General features: G+C 43.3%; 2 protein-coding genes and 1 non-coding gene across 4 annotated transcripts in view; 2 read left to right on the forward strand and 1 right to left on the reverse strand.

Moving 5' to 3' along the window:
* Positions 1-182: 182 nt before the first annotated feature.
* LOC118553248 (small nucleolar RNA SNORD2) lies at positions 183-251 on the reverse strand. The gene has a single exon (XR_004925906.1). It is a non-coding gene; the product is annotated as a small nucleolar RNA SNORD2 (small nucleolar RNA).
* Positions 252-5,448: 5,197 nt separating this feature from the next.
* On the forward strand, positions 5,449-8,061 carry HSPA2 (heat shock protein family A (Hsp70) member 2). The gene has a single exon (XM_036120230.2). The coding sequence runs from the start codon at positions 5,780-5,782 to the stop codon at positions 7,688-7,690; it is 1,911 nt and encodes a 636-aa protein (XP_035976123.1). The 5' UTR covers positions 5,449-5,779; the 3' UTR covers positions 7,691-8,061.
* Positions 8,062-13,610: 5,549 nt separating this feature from the next.
* The window catches only part of PPP1R36 (protein phosphatase 1 regulatory subunit 36), a 30,721-nt gene continuing 27,958 nt past the window's right edge, over positions 13,611-16,373 (forward strand). For both annotated transcript variants that reach the window (XM_036120224.2, XM_078053813.1), the window contains exons 1-2: positions 13,611-13,780; positions 14,610-14,674. In XM_036120224.2, coding sequence (XP_035976117.1) covers positions 13,688-13,780; positions 14,610-14,674 — 158 coding nt within the window. In that variant the 5' untranslated portion in view covers positions 13,611-13,687. The remainder of the gene's footprint in view (positions 13,781-14,609; positions 14,675-16,373) is intronic.

Raw genomic sequence — 16,373 nt, forward strand, 5'->3', positions numbered from 1 at the left:
ATTAATTAGGTTTCCTCAAAATATGAAAAGAAATAATTATTTATAAAAAATCCACTGACATAGTATTTCTTTCAGAGGGTTAATTTTCAAAATAACAATTTACTCAGAGAAATAACTTCCTTCTCAATATAATTCATTTTGTTTATTTTCAGGTTAAGAGTTTAATAAGTTGCCCCCCTCCAAAGTGATCAGCAAAGAGTATTCTCTTCATTTCAGTCCAGTCCCCAAAGATGATTGAGATAATTGCACAGAATTTAGTAAGTATTAACAATTACAACAATATTGGGTCAGACTATTCCATAAGAGTCTATCCTCGAAGTTAATGCTGTACAGAACTGAAGTAGGCACCATTAGTGTTATTTTCACAGATTGACTTCTCTTCTGGAAAAGCCTCTCTTCTAGGTTCAGGTCTTAGCCTTCCATACCAGGAAGTGTCCCACTGCAAGGCCACTATTTGAAAATTTGAAAATTTCAAATTTTCACTAAATTTGAAAGCTGAGAAATAACGGTATTATACATTAACACCAAGAATAAATATTTAACAGAAACTCATTCTACATTATTAGATTATATTGCTAAGTTACAGTTTCACTGTAACTTTTAAAGACTGAGTTTTTCAAGACTAAAAGAAACAATGGTGAAATTTTTCCTATAGTGACAGGTGACTGGAGAAATATTTTGGAACAAATATAAGATGGCAGTATTTATAGAGATCTTAAATAACTACTTCAAATCCAGTTTGCTCATAGGTCCTCAAATTATAGGCTGCTACTTACTTCTCTTCAGGCCAACATTACTTCCTCAAAACAATCCACAACCTTTTCTGTTGTTGTTGTTGTTTTTTAAAGATTTTATTTATTCATTTGAGACACAGAGATACAGAGAGAGAGAGAGAGAAAGCATGAGCAGGGAGAGAGGCAGAGGGAGAGGGAGAAGCAGGCTCCTCGCTGAGCCAGGAGCCCGATGTGGGTGGGGCTCAATCCCAGAACCCTGGGATCATGACCTGAGCCGAAGGCAGACGCTTAACCATCTGAGCCACCCAGGCGCCCCTGTTGTTTTGTTTTTAATCCACATCCTTTATAAAGAATGTGTCCAGGTAGGAATTGAGAGGATTCCAGAAAATCCATAATGTTTTTCCCTGGTAATTCTGGAAAAACTTATTCTTAGTCTCTTTAGGGTAGGCCTGATTACCCAGGCACATAGTTTTAGACCTCATCTTACTCATCTTTGTATCTCTAGTACAAGTATTTTCAGATGTGAGTTTGTTTCAACTTTTAGTCTCTGAAGTATTATTTAATACAGAAATATAAGAGACAGGCAGAGAATTTTCACCTTATACAGGAAAAAAATGAAATTATTAGTTCTAGTTGTTTGGTTAAATAATGTGCTTCAGACCACTTTTAATAAACACTGAGCTTATTAATCACTACTGTGTTCCAGGTACTTTTCTGGGTGCTGGGGATTAGAGGGTTTGACATATGCTAAAGCTCTTGTTTCTTCCAGACTGTGTGGAACTTCAGTCTTTGGATTTTAAAAATATTTTGAAACACCCTACTATTTATAATCTGCCAAAGAGATTTCCCTTGTTGAAAGTCAGTAGTAATTTCTACGTAAATATTAGATTAGCAAACTTTGTTTCAATTGTATGTTAATAGTCAAGCGTTAAAAATCATTGTAAAAGTACAAGAAAATTTAGAAAAATTACTAATAATCCTACCATCTAGAGATAATCAATTTTGACCCAGTTTTTGGATCCACTCTTAATATATGGAAGATTATCCTACATATAAAATAAGATACAAAAGTCTTATATCTTATTTTCCCACTTAATTATACCAGGAACTTTTCCTATGTCATTAAAAATTCGTGTACACAATGTTATGGCTACATAATAATTCATCATAGGAATGTATTATACTTTATGTTATCATTTTCTTATTGCCAGATATTTAAGCCATTTCCCTTTTATTATTGTTGTTATTATAAATAATATACCTTTATGTTCTATTATTTCCTTAGGATGAATCCTGCAAAGAGTAACACTAAGTGGAGGGTATAATCATATTTAAGGTAAAGAAAAAATATCGTCACATTGCCCTCCAGAAAGACTGTACTAATTTATATTCCCACCAGTAGCATTTACCTATTTTGCTACACCATTGCTGGCACTGATGAATATTATTTGATCATAAATTCGCTAATTTGATCATTTTTAACGGGCCATGTTTTAAATGAATTACGAGCCACAATCATCAAAAAGAACAAATTTTTTAAAAAATTAATATAAATAAGAAACAATATAAAAATTCCAAGAATGGTCAGTATATGACAGTGTTCTAGGGCTGCAGATGTTTATTTCATATAAAATCAAAATGCAAACACTGTCTTTTTGGGAAAAACTAAGATGCCATTTAAAGTATAAAACATATAGGGGCACCTGGCTGGTTCAGTAGATAGAGCATGTGACTCTTGATCTCATGATCCTGAGTTCAAGCCCCATGTTGGGGGTAGAGTTTACTTTTAAAAAAAGTATGAAACATCAATTTACTAGGTAAAAAGAGCAGATATATATGTAATGAAATATATATAATGAAAATGCAGATAAAATTGCTATTGTGATTTCAGAAAGCAATGTTAAAGATGAATGTGGTGGTTAGACTGCAAGATTTATTTGTAATAACTATGCATTTAGTACATAGTTATTACACAAACCTCTCCCTTCTGAAGCTGTAATTTTAGTGTTTGTAAGAACTAGCATGTTTGCTTTTATGCAATCTTGCTTTGCTTGAAGTAATGCATGAGGGCTGTCTGAATACAGGAGATCTGATGAGTTTGTTTCTCACTGTTTTTCTGCTTTCACAGTTGTAGCTGAGACCCTGTCTCTAAATTACACTGTATCATCAGTTCTACAAAGAATTTGTATTGCTCTCCAGCCTGCTAATCCCTTTTCCTTTTTTAACTATATAAAAAGCAAAAAATTCCAAGAATAAAATCAAGAGATCTGTACTCACAATTTAAGACAACTTTAATAGGAACTTCTTGGTTTTATCTTTGTTTCCCTCATATTTTCTTTAAAAGGTTTCCTAGTCCAAATTTTTTTAACTTTTTTTTTTTAAGTCCTTTTTTTTTTTTTCCGAGGCTCCTGAGTGGCTCAGATGGTTAAGTGTCTGCTTTCGGCTCGGGTCATGATCCCAGGCTCCTGGGATGGAGCCCCAGCATTGGGCTCCCTGCTCTGGGCGGGAGCCTGCTTCTCCCTCTCCCTTTACTGCTCCCCCTGCTTGTGCTCTCTCGCGCTGTCAAATAAATAAATAAAATCTTAAAAAAATAAAGATTTTATTTATTTATTTGAGAGAGAGGGAGAGCATGGGGCGGGGAGGGGCAGAGGGAAAGGGAGAGGGAGAAGCAGGCTTCCCAATGAGCCGGGAGCCAGGACCCAGGACCCTGGATCATGACCTGAGCTGAGGGCAGGCGCTTTACCGACTGAGCCACTCAGTGCCCCATCTTTAGCTTCTTTCATAGAAAAAGAGATGGGAATCGTGGTTAAAGCCAATGCTATTTAACCAATGAGATTAACAAATTAATAGCAAATGTGTTTTTAAAAATTAGAAATGACAGACACAACTAGATAAAAGAAACTTAAATTATTCATTGATTTTACAGGATTCTTTCAACATTACTTCTTGGACACAGATAGCTTGTGTGTTTCTTAGACAAAAACTTTTCTCCAGCACTGTCTCACACAAGTCTGACATGGGCCATACATTATTAATTATTAGCCTCCTTCAAAAGATGGTTCCCCCCTCCCATAGCCTCAGGAAAAAATCATGACACCTAAAGCTCTTAGTCGTATCCTGTCCACCTGAAGTGTCCCTCTCCTCGTTGAGACACTAATCTGTACAGAACGTGTATTTGCCTCAGCACACACTGGTCTTATCCTTGCTCACGCTACAGTCCACAGAAAGAATGCCTTTCCTCCCCTCTTCCCTGGACACTTCAGCGCCTGGCTCACGTGTGCCCTCGCTCCCAGGAAGCCTTCACCCCTGTCTGGATGTTCCCCTTCTTTGTGTTCCCACAGCACTTCTCTCAAATTACCTTTATCTTTTTATTAGAGTCTTAACCTCATAAAAACTGACCATTTGTCTTTTTACGCTCACATAATAGGTACCTGTTAAAAGCTCGTTGAGTGAATGTCTCCAGCTTTCCCCCATAATGTGAAGTGTTATCGCTGTTTTTGTCACAGCAATTTTGTTGTCGTCTTCCTGCAGGAGTCCAAATATAGGGGTTTGCTTCGACCTCCTCTCAGCTGGTACCAGATAGTACTTCCAGACCTATTCTCATCGTCTTCTTAAACATACTAGAATGAGTTACGCTCCTTTTCATCTACCTACTGAGGGTTTCTGTCTTTAACGTAACTTCAGCATAGTTAAAGAAAACAATCTCTTCAGTTGAGCTTGGTCATAAAACCTGACTCGGTCATAAACACGAGCGCGTGAGCGCATGCTGGGGATGAGAGAATCGGGCCGGGCGTGAGCCTGGGTTATTTCATGGTGCTTCAACGAGCAGGTTTTGATTAATTTCTAGATTTTCCAGTGAAGAACTCAAAACGGGGAATAAAGCACTTGAAACGGAAAATAAGGAAAGCAGTGGAGAGAACAGGGAGACGAAATCGGGAAGCTTAAAATGGCATGACAAGCAGGGAAAATGGAGAGCGAGGTGGAGAAAGTTTAAACCCTGGGACGACGACTCGCAGTCGCTTCCCGGTCTCCACAGTTTTGCAGGCCGTCCGCGCGGCGCAGAAAAACCGCCGGCCTCCCTGGGCGCTCCCCCGGGCTCCTGTGGTCCCCGCCCCGCCAGGCGGTTTTTTATCGAGCGCTCACACCCACAGAGACGCTGCAAAGCACGCGAAGTAAAATTCCAGGAGGCCGACGTCCCGTCCTAGGAACTTCAAAGTCATTTCTTTTTTGTCCCCGCCCGGGGGGGGGGGGAGCCGCCCTCACGCCCAGGCCACGCCAACTCCCAGTCCCTTCCGTTTGAAGGGTGCGGACGGAAGAAAAAAAGCTGGCTCTGGCCCTATTTCCTCGGCGCAGCCAACTCTGAAGGAACCGGCCCGCCCCTGCGTGCTAGGTTAGCTGGGACACTCGGCTTTGAACTGCATTTAAGGTCTTAGGAACTGAGCGAACCGCTCAGGTGGTTCCCTTCTCGGAGCTCCCCTCCCGCGTCTCCTCCCTGCACCACGCCCCAGCCTTCCCTTCCTTCCCCACCCACTTGGGAGTCCGCGCTGCTCATTGGTTGCGTGTCCTGCCAATCCAGGAGACGTTGCCGAATCCCGCCTTATGAGAAGCAAAGATCCTGCTAAAGCGTTTACACCTGGCGGGAGGGGCGCGAGCCTAACGCCGCTGAGCTGCAAGAGGAGCGCGAGGTTGGGCGGTCTGAGGCAGCCGGGGAGACTTGGGGGGACCCTCATTTGCATAACGTCCGCCCCTCGCGTCTGAGCACGGGCCGGTGTCCCGCCCCTCACCCAACTAGAAATCTGTTGGGCTACGGGCGGGTCACTCCGACCCAGGCAAGCCTGTGGCGGGCGGTGCTGGGAGCGGATTGGCTCCGGGAGTTTCCAGAAGGCGGCAGGGAGGCGGCTATAAGAGCCGGGAGCCGCGCAGGGGGAGCGGGAGATCTTGTTTGCGCTCGCGGTGTCTGGTACGAGGCGACCGTTAGTTGACGCCGCAGATTTTCGGTCCTAGGTGTTGTCGCCTAACGTCGCTTGCCTTATCTTTAAGTCAGGATGTCTGCCCGCGGCCCGGCTATCGGCATCGACCTGGGCACCACCTACTCGTGCGTGGGGGTCTTCCAACATGGCAAGGTGGAGATAATCGCCAACGACCAGGGCAACCGCACCACCCCCAGCTACGTGGCCTTCACCGACACCGAGCGCCTCATCGGCGACGCCGCCAAGAACCAGGTGGCCATGAACCCCACCAACACCATCTTCGATGCCAAGAGGCTGATCGGACGGAAGTTCGAGGACGCCACAGTGCAGTCGGACATGAAACACTGGCCGTTCCGGGTGGTGAGCGAGGGAGGGAAGCCCAAGGTGCAGGTGGAGTACAAGGGAGAGATCAAGACCTTCTTCCCAGAGGAGATCTCCTCCATGGTCCTCACTAAGATGAAGGAGATCGCCGAAGCCTACCTGGGGGGCAAGGTGCAGAGCGCGGTCATCACGGTCCCGGCCTATTTCAATGACTCACAGCGCCAGGCCACCAAGGACGCGGGCACCATCACGGGCCTCAACGTGCTGCGCATCATCAACGAGCCCACCGCGGCGGCCATTGCCTACGGCCTGGACAAGAAGGGCTGCGCCGGCGGCGAGAAGAATGTGCTCATCTTTGACCTGGGCGGCGGCACCTTCGACGTGTCCATCCTGACCATCGAGGATGGCATCTTTGAGGTGAAATCCACGGCCGGGGACACCCACCTGGGCGGCGAGGACTTCGACAACCGCATGGTGAGCCACTTGGCGGAGGAGTTCAAGCGCAAGCACAAGAAGGACATTGGGCCCAACAAGCGCGCAGTGCGGCGACTGCGCACCGCCTGCGAACGAGCCAAGCGCACCTTGAGCTCGTCTACGCAGGCGAGCATCGAGATCGACTCGCTGTACGAGGGCGTAGACTTCTACACGTCCATCACCCGCGCCCGCTTCGAGGAGCTCAACGCTGACCTATTCCGCGGAACCCTGGAGCCGGTGGAGAAGGCGCTGCGTGACGCCAAGCTGGACAAGGGCCAGATCCAGGAGATCGTGCTGGTGGGCGGCTCCACCCGCATCCCCAAGATCCAGAAGCTGTTGCAGGATTTCTTCAACGGCAAGGAGCTGAACAAGAGCATCAACCCCGACGAGGCGGTGGCCTACGGAGCCGCGGTGCAGGCGGCCATCCTCATCGGGGACAAGTCAGAGAACGTACAGGACCTGCTGCTGCTCGACGTGACCCCGTTGTCGCTGGGCATTGAGACGGCTGGCGGCGTCATGACCCCACTCATCAAGAGGAATACCACGATCCCTACCAAGCAGACGCAGACCTTCACCACCTACTCAGACAACCAGAGCAGCGTGCTGGTGCAGGTGTACGAGGGCGAACGGGCCATGACCAAGGACAATAACCTGCTGGGCAAGTTCGACCTGACCGGGATTCCCCCGGCGCCCCGCGGGGTCCCCCAGATCGAGGTCACCTTCGACATCGACGCCAATGGCATCCTCAACGTCACCGCCGCCGACAAGAGCACCGGTAAAGAAAACAAAATCACCATTACCAACGACAAGGGTCGTCTGAGCAAGGACGACATTGACCGGATGGTGCAGGAGGCAGAGCGGTACAAGTCGGAAGATGAGGCCAATCGAGACCGGGTCGCCGCCAAAAACGCGGTGGAGTCCTATACCTACAACATCAAGCAGACGGTGGAAGACGAGAAACTGAGGGGCAAGATTAGCGAGCAGGACAAAAACAAGATCCTCGAGAAGTGTCAGGAGGTGATCAACTGGCTCGACCGAAACCAAATGGCAGAGAAAGATGAGTATGAACACAAGCAGAAAGAGCTCGAAAGAGTGTGCAACCCCATCATCAGCAAACTTTACCAAGGCGGCCCTGGCGGCGGCGGCAGTTCTGGAGCCTCCGGGGGACCGACCATCGAGGAAGTGGACTAAGCTTGCACTCGAGTCAGCGTAAACCTCGTTTCCTTTCTTTCTCTCTCTCTTTTTCTTTTGTTTGTGTTTCTTTGAAATGCCTTTGTGCCAAGTATGAGATCTGTTGTTGGAAGTTTTTCCCTGGGTGTATGCATAGGAAAGGAAGGGTGCAACATGCAACAACTTAGTTCAATTATAAAAGGTTAGTTTTGAAGTTTGATTTTTAAAACCATTATTTGAGGTTTCTCTTTAATGCGTTTTGGGTGTTTGCTGACTTGAGTATTTTTGAGTAGCTTAGTTTGTGCATGGAGGTTTGTTTGAGATGGGAAACCTGAAGTTTGCACACAAGTTCTGTGGAAGCTTGGTGACAATAAAATATATAGAAGCTTGAATTGTTTATTTTTATGTACTACTTTAAGACTAAAATGAACATTGCAGTAATGTTAAGGACAGGCACATTTTTTTGCAAACAGATGCATAAATACAGATTTAAAGTAAAGCTGAAATTGATCTCAAAATCACGGTCTTGGAGTTTTCAATTTTCCCTTCTCATAGTTTTACCCATGTTGGTCTTTTAAGATATTAGTATGAGGTGAAATGTACCTAACTCAGTCTTGTCTAATTCTCAGATGAGATTCCTGCTTTGAATTGCCAACAACTTTTCAAGGGAGAAGATCTGGGTAAACTTTCCCCCTCCTTTCAATAAACCAGACAGGTCTCCCAGAGTACCCAAACTCCTAACGCTTGGTTTAAGTGTTCAAGTGAAAATCCACCTGAATATTTCAGCAAGATGCAAGCTATATTCTGGGGTTAAGTATAAAATGATTCTTTCTCTAAACTGGGGTGGGAGTTGTCCTCTGATAATAGCCTGACACAGTATGAAACAAATTGCTTTTTGGGGCATGCGGGTGCCTGAAACAAGAGCCAGCAGGGCAAACTTTAAAGCCACTTAATATTAAGAGTCCAATTTAGTCAAACTTGTTTTAACTTTAATTTTCTAGTGAAACATCTTAACTTCTGAGCTTATCCAAATTCCATAAGGATAGGTTTTCAACAGTTAACAATTACTTGGGAGATAGAGGGAGATATTTTTTTTTTTCTGATTTGAGAATCATGCTTTTGCAATACTTGCCTTAAATCACTAGAATAGATTTTCTTTTTTTTCTTTTTACTTTTTTAATATTTGTTTTAAAAGTGATTTATTTTAGGGGGGAGGGGCAAATGGAGAGGCAAGGCAAACCCAAGAAGACTGTGCTAAGCGGAGCCCGTTGTGGGATTCGATCTCATCACCCTGAGATCAGACATGAACTGAAACCAAGGGTCAGCCACTTAACCGACTGCGCCAGACAGGCGCACCAGTTTCCTTTTCTAAAAGATAAAACTGCAAGATAGTCCTGTATTTTGTAATATACAACTTGTCCATTTTCCTATGTATCTGATTTGAAATTGTTACAGATAAGAATATTGCAACCCTGAACCATGAGAGACTATGGACTCTGAGAAACAAACAGGGTGTTAGAGGGGAGGGGGGTGGGGGGATGGGTTAGACTGGTGATGGGTATTAAGGAGGGCACGTACTGCATGGAGCACTGGGTGTTATATGAAAACAATGGATCGTGGATCACCACATCAAAAACCAATGAGGTATTGTATGGTGACTAACATAACATAATAAAATTAAAAAAAAAAGAAGAATATTGCAACCCTTTGGGATCCACTGTCCTGGGCTTAAGCTTTAAAATCCACACCCTTAGGAGAAGGGGGTTCATATTTGTATTTTTTAGCGGAATGACATCTCTACTTTGTTCTGATTTATTCTCTTTAAGGGGAACTTAGGAGAAATTGAGTAAAGCTGATTGGAAAATGGCAGTTAGCCTGTTTTTACCACATACAGACATTTCAATATCTCTATTCAATGTAGCTTTGCTTCATGTTGTTCATAAGATAACAGTGCATTATAGATGCTATATTTTTAGTAGTGGACCCTTCTGTATCATGCAGAGAGATTAATTTTTGAAATAATATAAAAACTAGAGAACAAATTAGCCTAAAAATATTGAGCTTTGTAATGACCCTCTCACACAAGAGCTGACTCTTAACATACATAAGTTTTTTATTTTTTAAGCAGAGTCATTTGGGTGGGTGGGAGTGAGATAAAAAGGCAGTTTTGAAATTGTTTCAAAACTTAAAAAAATTTTAAAGTAACTGCTTTTTACCCTCTGAAAAGCTGATGATAACTTTTTTCAGTGCTAGTGCCACTTTGGTGGAAAGTTTTCAGCAAGGAGGCATTAAGGGTGTTTAATTAACTACAGATAGCATCACATAAATACTTGACAAACTACCTTAGTATTAACAGAATCTGGTGAATACTAGCTTTAAAGTGATGTCTAACATGAATTTTTACCATGACAATGCTCATTCTAGTAACCTTTTATTAGTCCTTTATTTGTTGAAAGCGTTTATCCCTTGCTCTAACTTCAAAATGTAATGGAATCTTTCTGCAAGTGCAATTTGGTATTAGTATGATTCATTTTAGACCTTTGTTTAGAAGAGATTAGTTTCTAAAGTATCAGAAAAATGACCAGTGGTAGTCTCTTTGACTATCCTATGGCCTGGCCTTGGGTAACTTGCTATAACACGAATATCAATTTATGTAGATACTTCATTTTCTGTTATTCTGAAAAGTAATTTGTAAAACTCCTAGCCTTCTTGAGTGTTTTTAATTTAATTTTGTCTTCTCAAATTTATCTAGATCTGAATATTGTGAAGATAATGCCACCAAAGTAGCCATTCAGTGTTTCCAGGGGTCAGTTGAAACTGGTAATCGGATAACTCCTGGGAACTCCTTAGCAGATGTTAGATCAGACATAGTCAAATGACAATGGAAAAAGTACTTGATATTAGGATGAGGGTAAATTACAGTTTAAGGAATAATTAGCATCACTTGAACTTGAAAGTAGTGTTACACTAGGGACTAGTGGTCTGGACTAAAGCTAATGCAATACATATAGAATGCTAAGGGATTAAAAAGAACACTTCTCAGAATGGGCACTTAAATACTTACCTGAATTTCTAATATAGTTGTCCCTGTTTTGAGGCAATAAATCCTAAATACCTGTCAAAATAAGACCTAACAAAGTTTTTCATAGTATTTGAGATGCATGAAATTTCAAAACAAGCTTACTCTAAATTTTTTATGGTATTAGTTTGATGTGTATAGTGGTAATTCATTTAACATTTGTTCATGAGGAGATATTAATGCTGTTCACATCTTTAAACTTAGCATGCACAAAGGTTATTTAATGTATCATCTGTACAATATGTCAAGGAGACAACGAGAATTTCTTTATCCTATGCATTGAATGTAGTTTATAGAAGTTGTGCTGTGAGGCATGTTCCCCTTGCTTTTGAACACTGGAATTGAAGTTTTAAAGAATCTCAAATCCATACATCACAAGACAATTGCTAAGGCAATATATATGTTTAGGTTAAGGAACAACAGGCATATTTAATTGCTTCTGTATAATGTCTAAATAGAAATGAGTTTTGAAGGATTATCCTTAAGCATTACAATTAGATACAGAAAAATTGATACAGTCCTTAAAAATTATAGATCTTTAGAGATAGCTCTTGGAATACTTAAGGGTATATGCAGTCCTGAAATTTAATAGGGTGATACTTAGTGTTGAAATGTCTTTACCTTAGAACAAATCAAGAAGCCATAGGGTCTTTCCTCTTTCAGTATAGGTTAGATGGAGAATAGATGAATGGAGTTGATAATTCAAATACTGGCATTGCCATTTTCTTACATGTTAGTTTTTAAAGGTAGAATTATAATACTTTGAAAATCTGTTATGACTTTTTCATAGTATAAGCATACATTATATTCAGTTAATGTCTTGGGCCTAAAATCTGAGACCAGCAACTTAGTTTTATGTTAATATGCTCTTAGTTATATGAACTTAAGAATTGTTTCTCTTACTTAGGCAAAAAAAAAAAAAAATCTTTCTCTCACAGGACACTTGAAGTTGTTAAATATTTAGATAGTACCTTTATCCCTACTTTATAACATCATGAATTGTTTTTTAAAGGGAAAATTATATTTCCATTTTAGATTATGAGATTCTGATATCACTAAAAAAATCTAACTGGTAAAAAAAAATCTAACCTAAGAAATGAATAGTTCACTTTTTTTTTTAAAGATTTTTTTTTTTTAGTTTATTTACTTGACAGAGAGGGCACAAGCAGGGGGAGCGGCAGGGAGAGGGAGAGGGAGAGGGAGAAGCAGACTCCCTGCTGAGCAGGGAGCCTGATGTGGACTCGATCCCAGGACCCTGGATCACAACCCAAGCTGGAGGCGGACGCCCAGCTGACTGAGCCACCCAGGCGCCCCAACAGTATTGGTCACTTTTTAAATAAATAATGATTTAGAGCCATAAAAACAACCTTTTATTCCCTTTTTTGTTAGGGTCTGGTAATACAGAAGTATAAGATGGCCCCTTCAGAGTTATCAGAGTTTTCCTATAAATATTATGTCCCTCTAGCACAGGTGAAATAACTTGTCATGTAACTTTTATGTAGATCATTGTTTTCAGGTCTCACCTCTTATTTTTTACCTTAGTTTTGTACATTAGACAGCCTGAAGTTAAACTATGGTGAAGTATAAAAGATCTTTGGTTTTCTATTAGCATTTCTTCACTCACTGGGATAAACTGAAGAAGTTGACTGAAGTGTGGTCTTCCTGACATTGGTGGTGAGGTGAACGGATTCTATCTGGAGTCCTCGGTCTTTCTCAGGCCTTTGTGGAGCGTTAGCTCATAATTTCTCCCTGTCCTCCCCACCCCAAGTTATATACATTGTTAGGTGAAAAACTCTTGGTGACTGAAATATTCTTAACTCCTATTTCAAGTGAGTAATCTCATATAATAAGCCAGTCCAGAGGCCACAGCCTCAAAGCCCCACTGCCAGTGTATAGGTGGGTTTCCATATTATCTGAACAGCAGTGGACTGAGTGGAACATGAATCCAGCTGATTAGTTTTATACTAATTATGTGTTACCCAGTAGTGAGACTGGGGGTGGGGGTGGGGGCTGGGGCAGTAAGGGGAAGCAGTGGGATGCCAATTGTCATATGTTTAAAATTGATGGGAATATAAATAGTTACTATTTACTGAGCATCTCTTAACCTAATTAAACTGTGGGGATAAAACAGGCAGAATATATTAGGCATTCTCAATTGTTAGCTAGCATTGCTGACATCAGTGTTGGAAGGAAAAATATCAACAAAAGTCAGTTGCAAGAAGGAATTCGAAGACACAGGATTTAAAAAGTGAAAAGCATAAATGTGAAAATATTATTGAATACTCACACAAAACAAGTTTCTTTGCTTTAAGCAACACTAATTTTGAGTAGGGTGGTGCTTTACACACATTACTCCTTTAAAAACCTCATAACCCCTGACTTCGGTATCTTCAGGAGGATCAGAGTTGTCTTGCCCTGGGTAGCACATCTAGTTATGCAGCAGAACCAAGTTACAAAAACCTTATTTCCACGCATCCTCCCCTAAACCTCCACCAACCCCCCCCCCCATCGACCTAATCCCGACCTGGATTTGAAATTAATTTAGTGCTATTAAATTTTGGGACAAAGGGATCTTCCCTATGGAATTGAATCTTGTTACTCCCAATTAAGAACAAAAAACAGCTAAGTGGTTTACTTCACGGTTGGAAGGCCATGAAGAATTGACTTGTACAGAACTAACCCCCGGGCAGCTTTACTCTGCGTACGCCTATAAGCCACCAGAGGTAGCCAGAAAGTGGACGGGGCCCCGCGGGAACGGGAACCCGGCCGAGGCGTGCCACGCCCGGGCTGGGCAGCGCCGCCGTTCGCCAGCCCGCCGGCGCAGTCGGCGCAGCCCGCGGCGGAAGCAGGGTCCCCGCCCCCCCCCCCCCCGCCCGGCCCCCTCGCGGCAGCTCTCGGGCCGCGGTTGCCCGCGCCGGCGGGCAGCTGCCTGGGCGACCATGTTTGGCGGGCTGCGAGAGGACAGGCATCCGGTGCCGGAGTTTTATTCCCGGAGAAGGCGGTGGGACGGGCAGGCCGCTTCCCTGCCGGAGGTAAGTGCAGCCTTGGTCGCCCCCACCCCCGAGGCCGCAGCAGGCCTGGCCTGCCGCCCCCTCCCTGACCCCGCCGGCTCCCGGGGCGGCTCCCCCTGCCGCGGCCCTGCCCTCAGCCCCGGGCGAGCGGCTCTCCGAGAGACGTGGCCCTATTTGCCTACAAAACCAAGACTAGAGAGGTGTACTCGGCCAAAGGTCGGAATTGAATTCTGGCTTCCTACCCAGATATTTAGATGTTTATGAAAGTTCCTCCTCAGCACCTCTAATTTGGTTCGTTGCAAAATAAATAGCCCTCCTGCGCAGAAAGCCGTCCTGCTCCGGGCGCGATCCCCGGGAAGGAAAGGCTGGTGGCTTGGTAGCTACCACTACTGAAAAGGTATGCTTGCCCTTTGCCTCCTTCCCCTGAAGGGCGGGGTCGGTGTTAGAGCACGCTCCCTGTTTTGAATGTCTTATCTCCTCTCCTCCGCTGAGGCTCCTCTGGGCATCAGTTTATTGTGGTCTGAGTCCCAATTCATAAATTGCTCTGATGAGCCTCGGGATAGTAGTGCAGACTAAGTGAAATGTCCTTCCTTCCCTTCCTTTTCTTCCTCCCCCTCTTCATCCCTCTCTTCCTTCTTTTCTACTGAAACTACACCTGAACACAAAAAGGATAAAATCCTGGCTTCAATTAAAACAAAACAAAACAAAACAAAACCCCACAACACAACATTTGAAGATTCTACATCTTTACTGAATAAAGAGCAACAAGTGGGAATTGTTAAAAGTTCATTGTGAGATGTGTATTGTAAATTGAATTTTTAATATTTGCTGCAATCATTTCATTTTACAGCAGTTGGGATTGCGATTGGGGATGTGGTACTGGAAAGATGAAACCAGAACTCTTGAATTCAGAAGGTAAATTTTATTAAAACTTTATTTTAGCTTTTATAAAAATTACATGTGCTTGGGGTAAAAAAAAAAAAAGAAATCAAGCGACACACAAGAGTATAACGAGGAAAATAAATATCTGCTGAAATCCCACCATCTAGAGAAAACCATTTTGGTGAGCGGCCTTCCAGATACCACTTTCTGATAACATTTATCAGCTGCTTCCTATGTAGCAGACACTGTGCTAATCAGTTTGCCAACCCTTTGAAAAAGCTGCATGTTCATCCACTTACAGATGAAGAAACTAAACTCAAAGGGTTAAGCAATTTAAAGAAAACTAAGTGACTTAGCCAAATAACACAGCTCACAGGTGACTAAGATGATTGAAATCTAGGTCTGTTTGGCTCAGAGTCCATATATTTTTTTTAAGACTTTATTTATTTGAGAGAGAGCATGGAGCAGTGGGAAGGGGCAGAAGGAGAGGGAGAAGCAGACTCTGTGCTGAGCAGGGAGCCGAATGCGGGGCTTGATCCCAGGACCCTGACCCTGGGATCACGACATGAGTCGAAGGCAAATGCTTAACGGGCTGAGCCACCCAGGTGCCCCAGGAGTCCATATTCTTAACTACTTTATAAAATTGTCTCTTTGAGTTACAGAAATACAGTTTTACATTAATGAGACTGTATTATACTTGCTGCATAATAGACAGTTCTCCAAGGTAAAATTACTAAATTAGAAAAAAACGATTTTAATCTCCATTGAGAAAATACTGACTCTATTAAAAGTGCATAACTTGGGGCACCTGGGTGGCTCAGCCAGTTGAGAGGGGTCGGTGTTAGAGCACGTTTCCCTGTTTTGAGGCTCAGGTCATGATCCCAGGGTCCTGGGATCAAGCACCGCATCGAGCCCTGCATCGGGCCCCCTGCTCCTCAGAGAGCCTGCTTCTCCCTCTCCTCCCCGCTGTGCTCTCTGTTGCTATCTCTGTCTCTCTCAAATAAATAAATAAAATCTCAAAAAAATTAATAAAAAGTGCATAACTAAACAAACAGTACTAGCCGCTCTCTGCTGTGTACCTATTATGTGCCAGACATTTGCATGTTTTCTGATTCTTAAACAGCCATGGAAAGTGAGAATTAATACCTCCATTTTCTTTTATTAATTTTTTTAAAAGATTTTTTTTTTAATTTATTCATTTGAGACACAGAGATAGAGAGAGAGAGAATGAGCAGGGGGAGAGGCAGAGGGAGAGGGAGAAGCAGGCTCCCTGCTGAGCAGGGAGCCCGATGCAGGACTCGAGCCCAGGACCCTGGGATCATGACCTGAGCTGAAGGCAGACACTTAACCATCTGAGCCACCCAGGCGCCCCGAATACCTCCATTTTATAGATGAAGAAACAAGGCTCAGGGAGATTAAGCAACTGACCCAAAGTCATACAGCCAGTAAGTAGCAAAACTGACATTTTGAACCAGGGTTTGTCTGTTGCCAAAGCCCTTCCCACCATATACACTGTCTCCCTCCTTTAGACTGTAAGCCCCTCAGTGGCAGGAGCTGTCTTACTCATGTTTGTGTCCCTAGGATCTGTCTACAGAACTTCACAGAGTACACCCTCACCAGGTGTTTATTGAATATTTCAGTAAACCAACCAGATTCAAGTAGAGGAAGGCCAGAGGCAGGGGACCAGTTAAAAAGCTAGTTGTGGGAGGAACACAGATGGCTGTAGGGGTAC

This window comes from Halichoerus grypus, chromosome 8, assembly GCF_964656455.1.
Source record: "Halichoerus grypus chromosome 8, mHalGry1.hap1.1, whole genome shotgun sequence".
In the NCBI taxonomy this organism is placed as follows: domain Eukaryota; kingdom Metazoa; phylum Chordata; class Mammalia; order Carnivora; family Phocidae; genus Halichoerus; species Halichoerus grypus.

Coding starts and splice junctions, on each gene's coding strand:
- HSPA2 (XM_036120230.2), top strand. CDS start 5,780: ATGTCTGCCCGCGGCCCGGCTATCGGCATCGACCTGGGCACCACCTAC.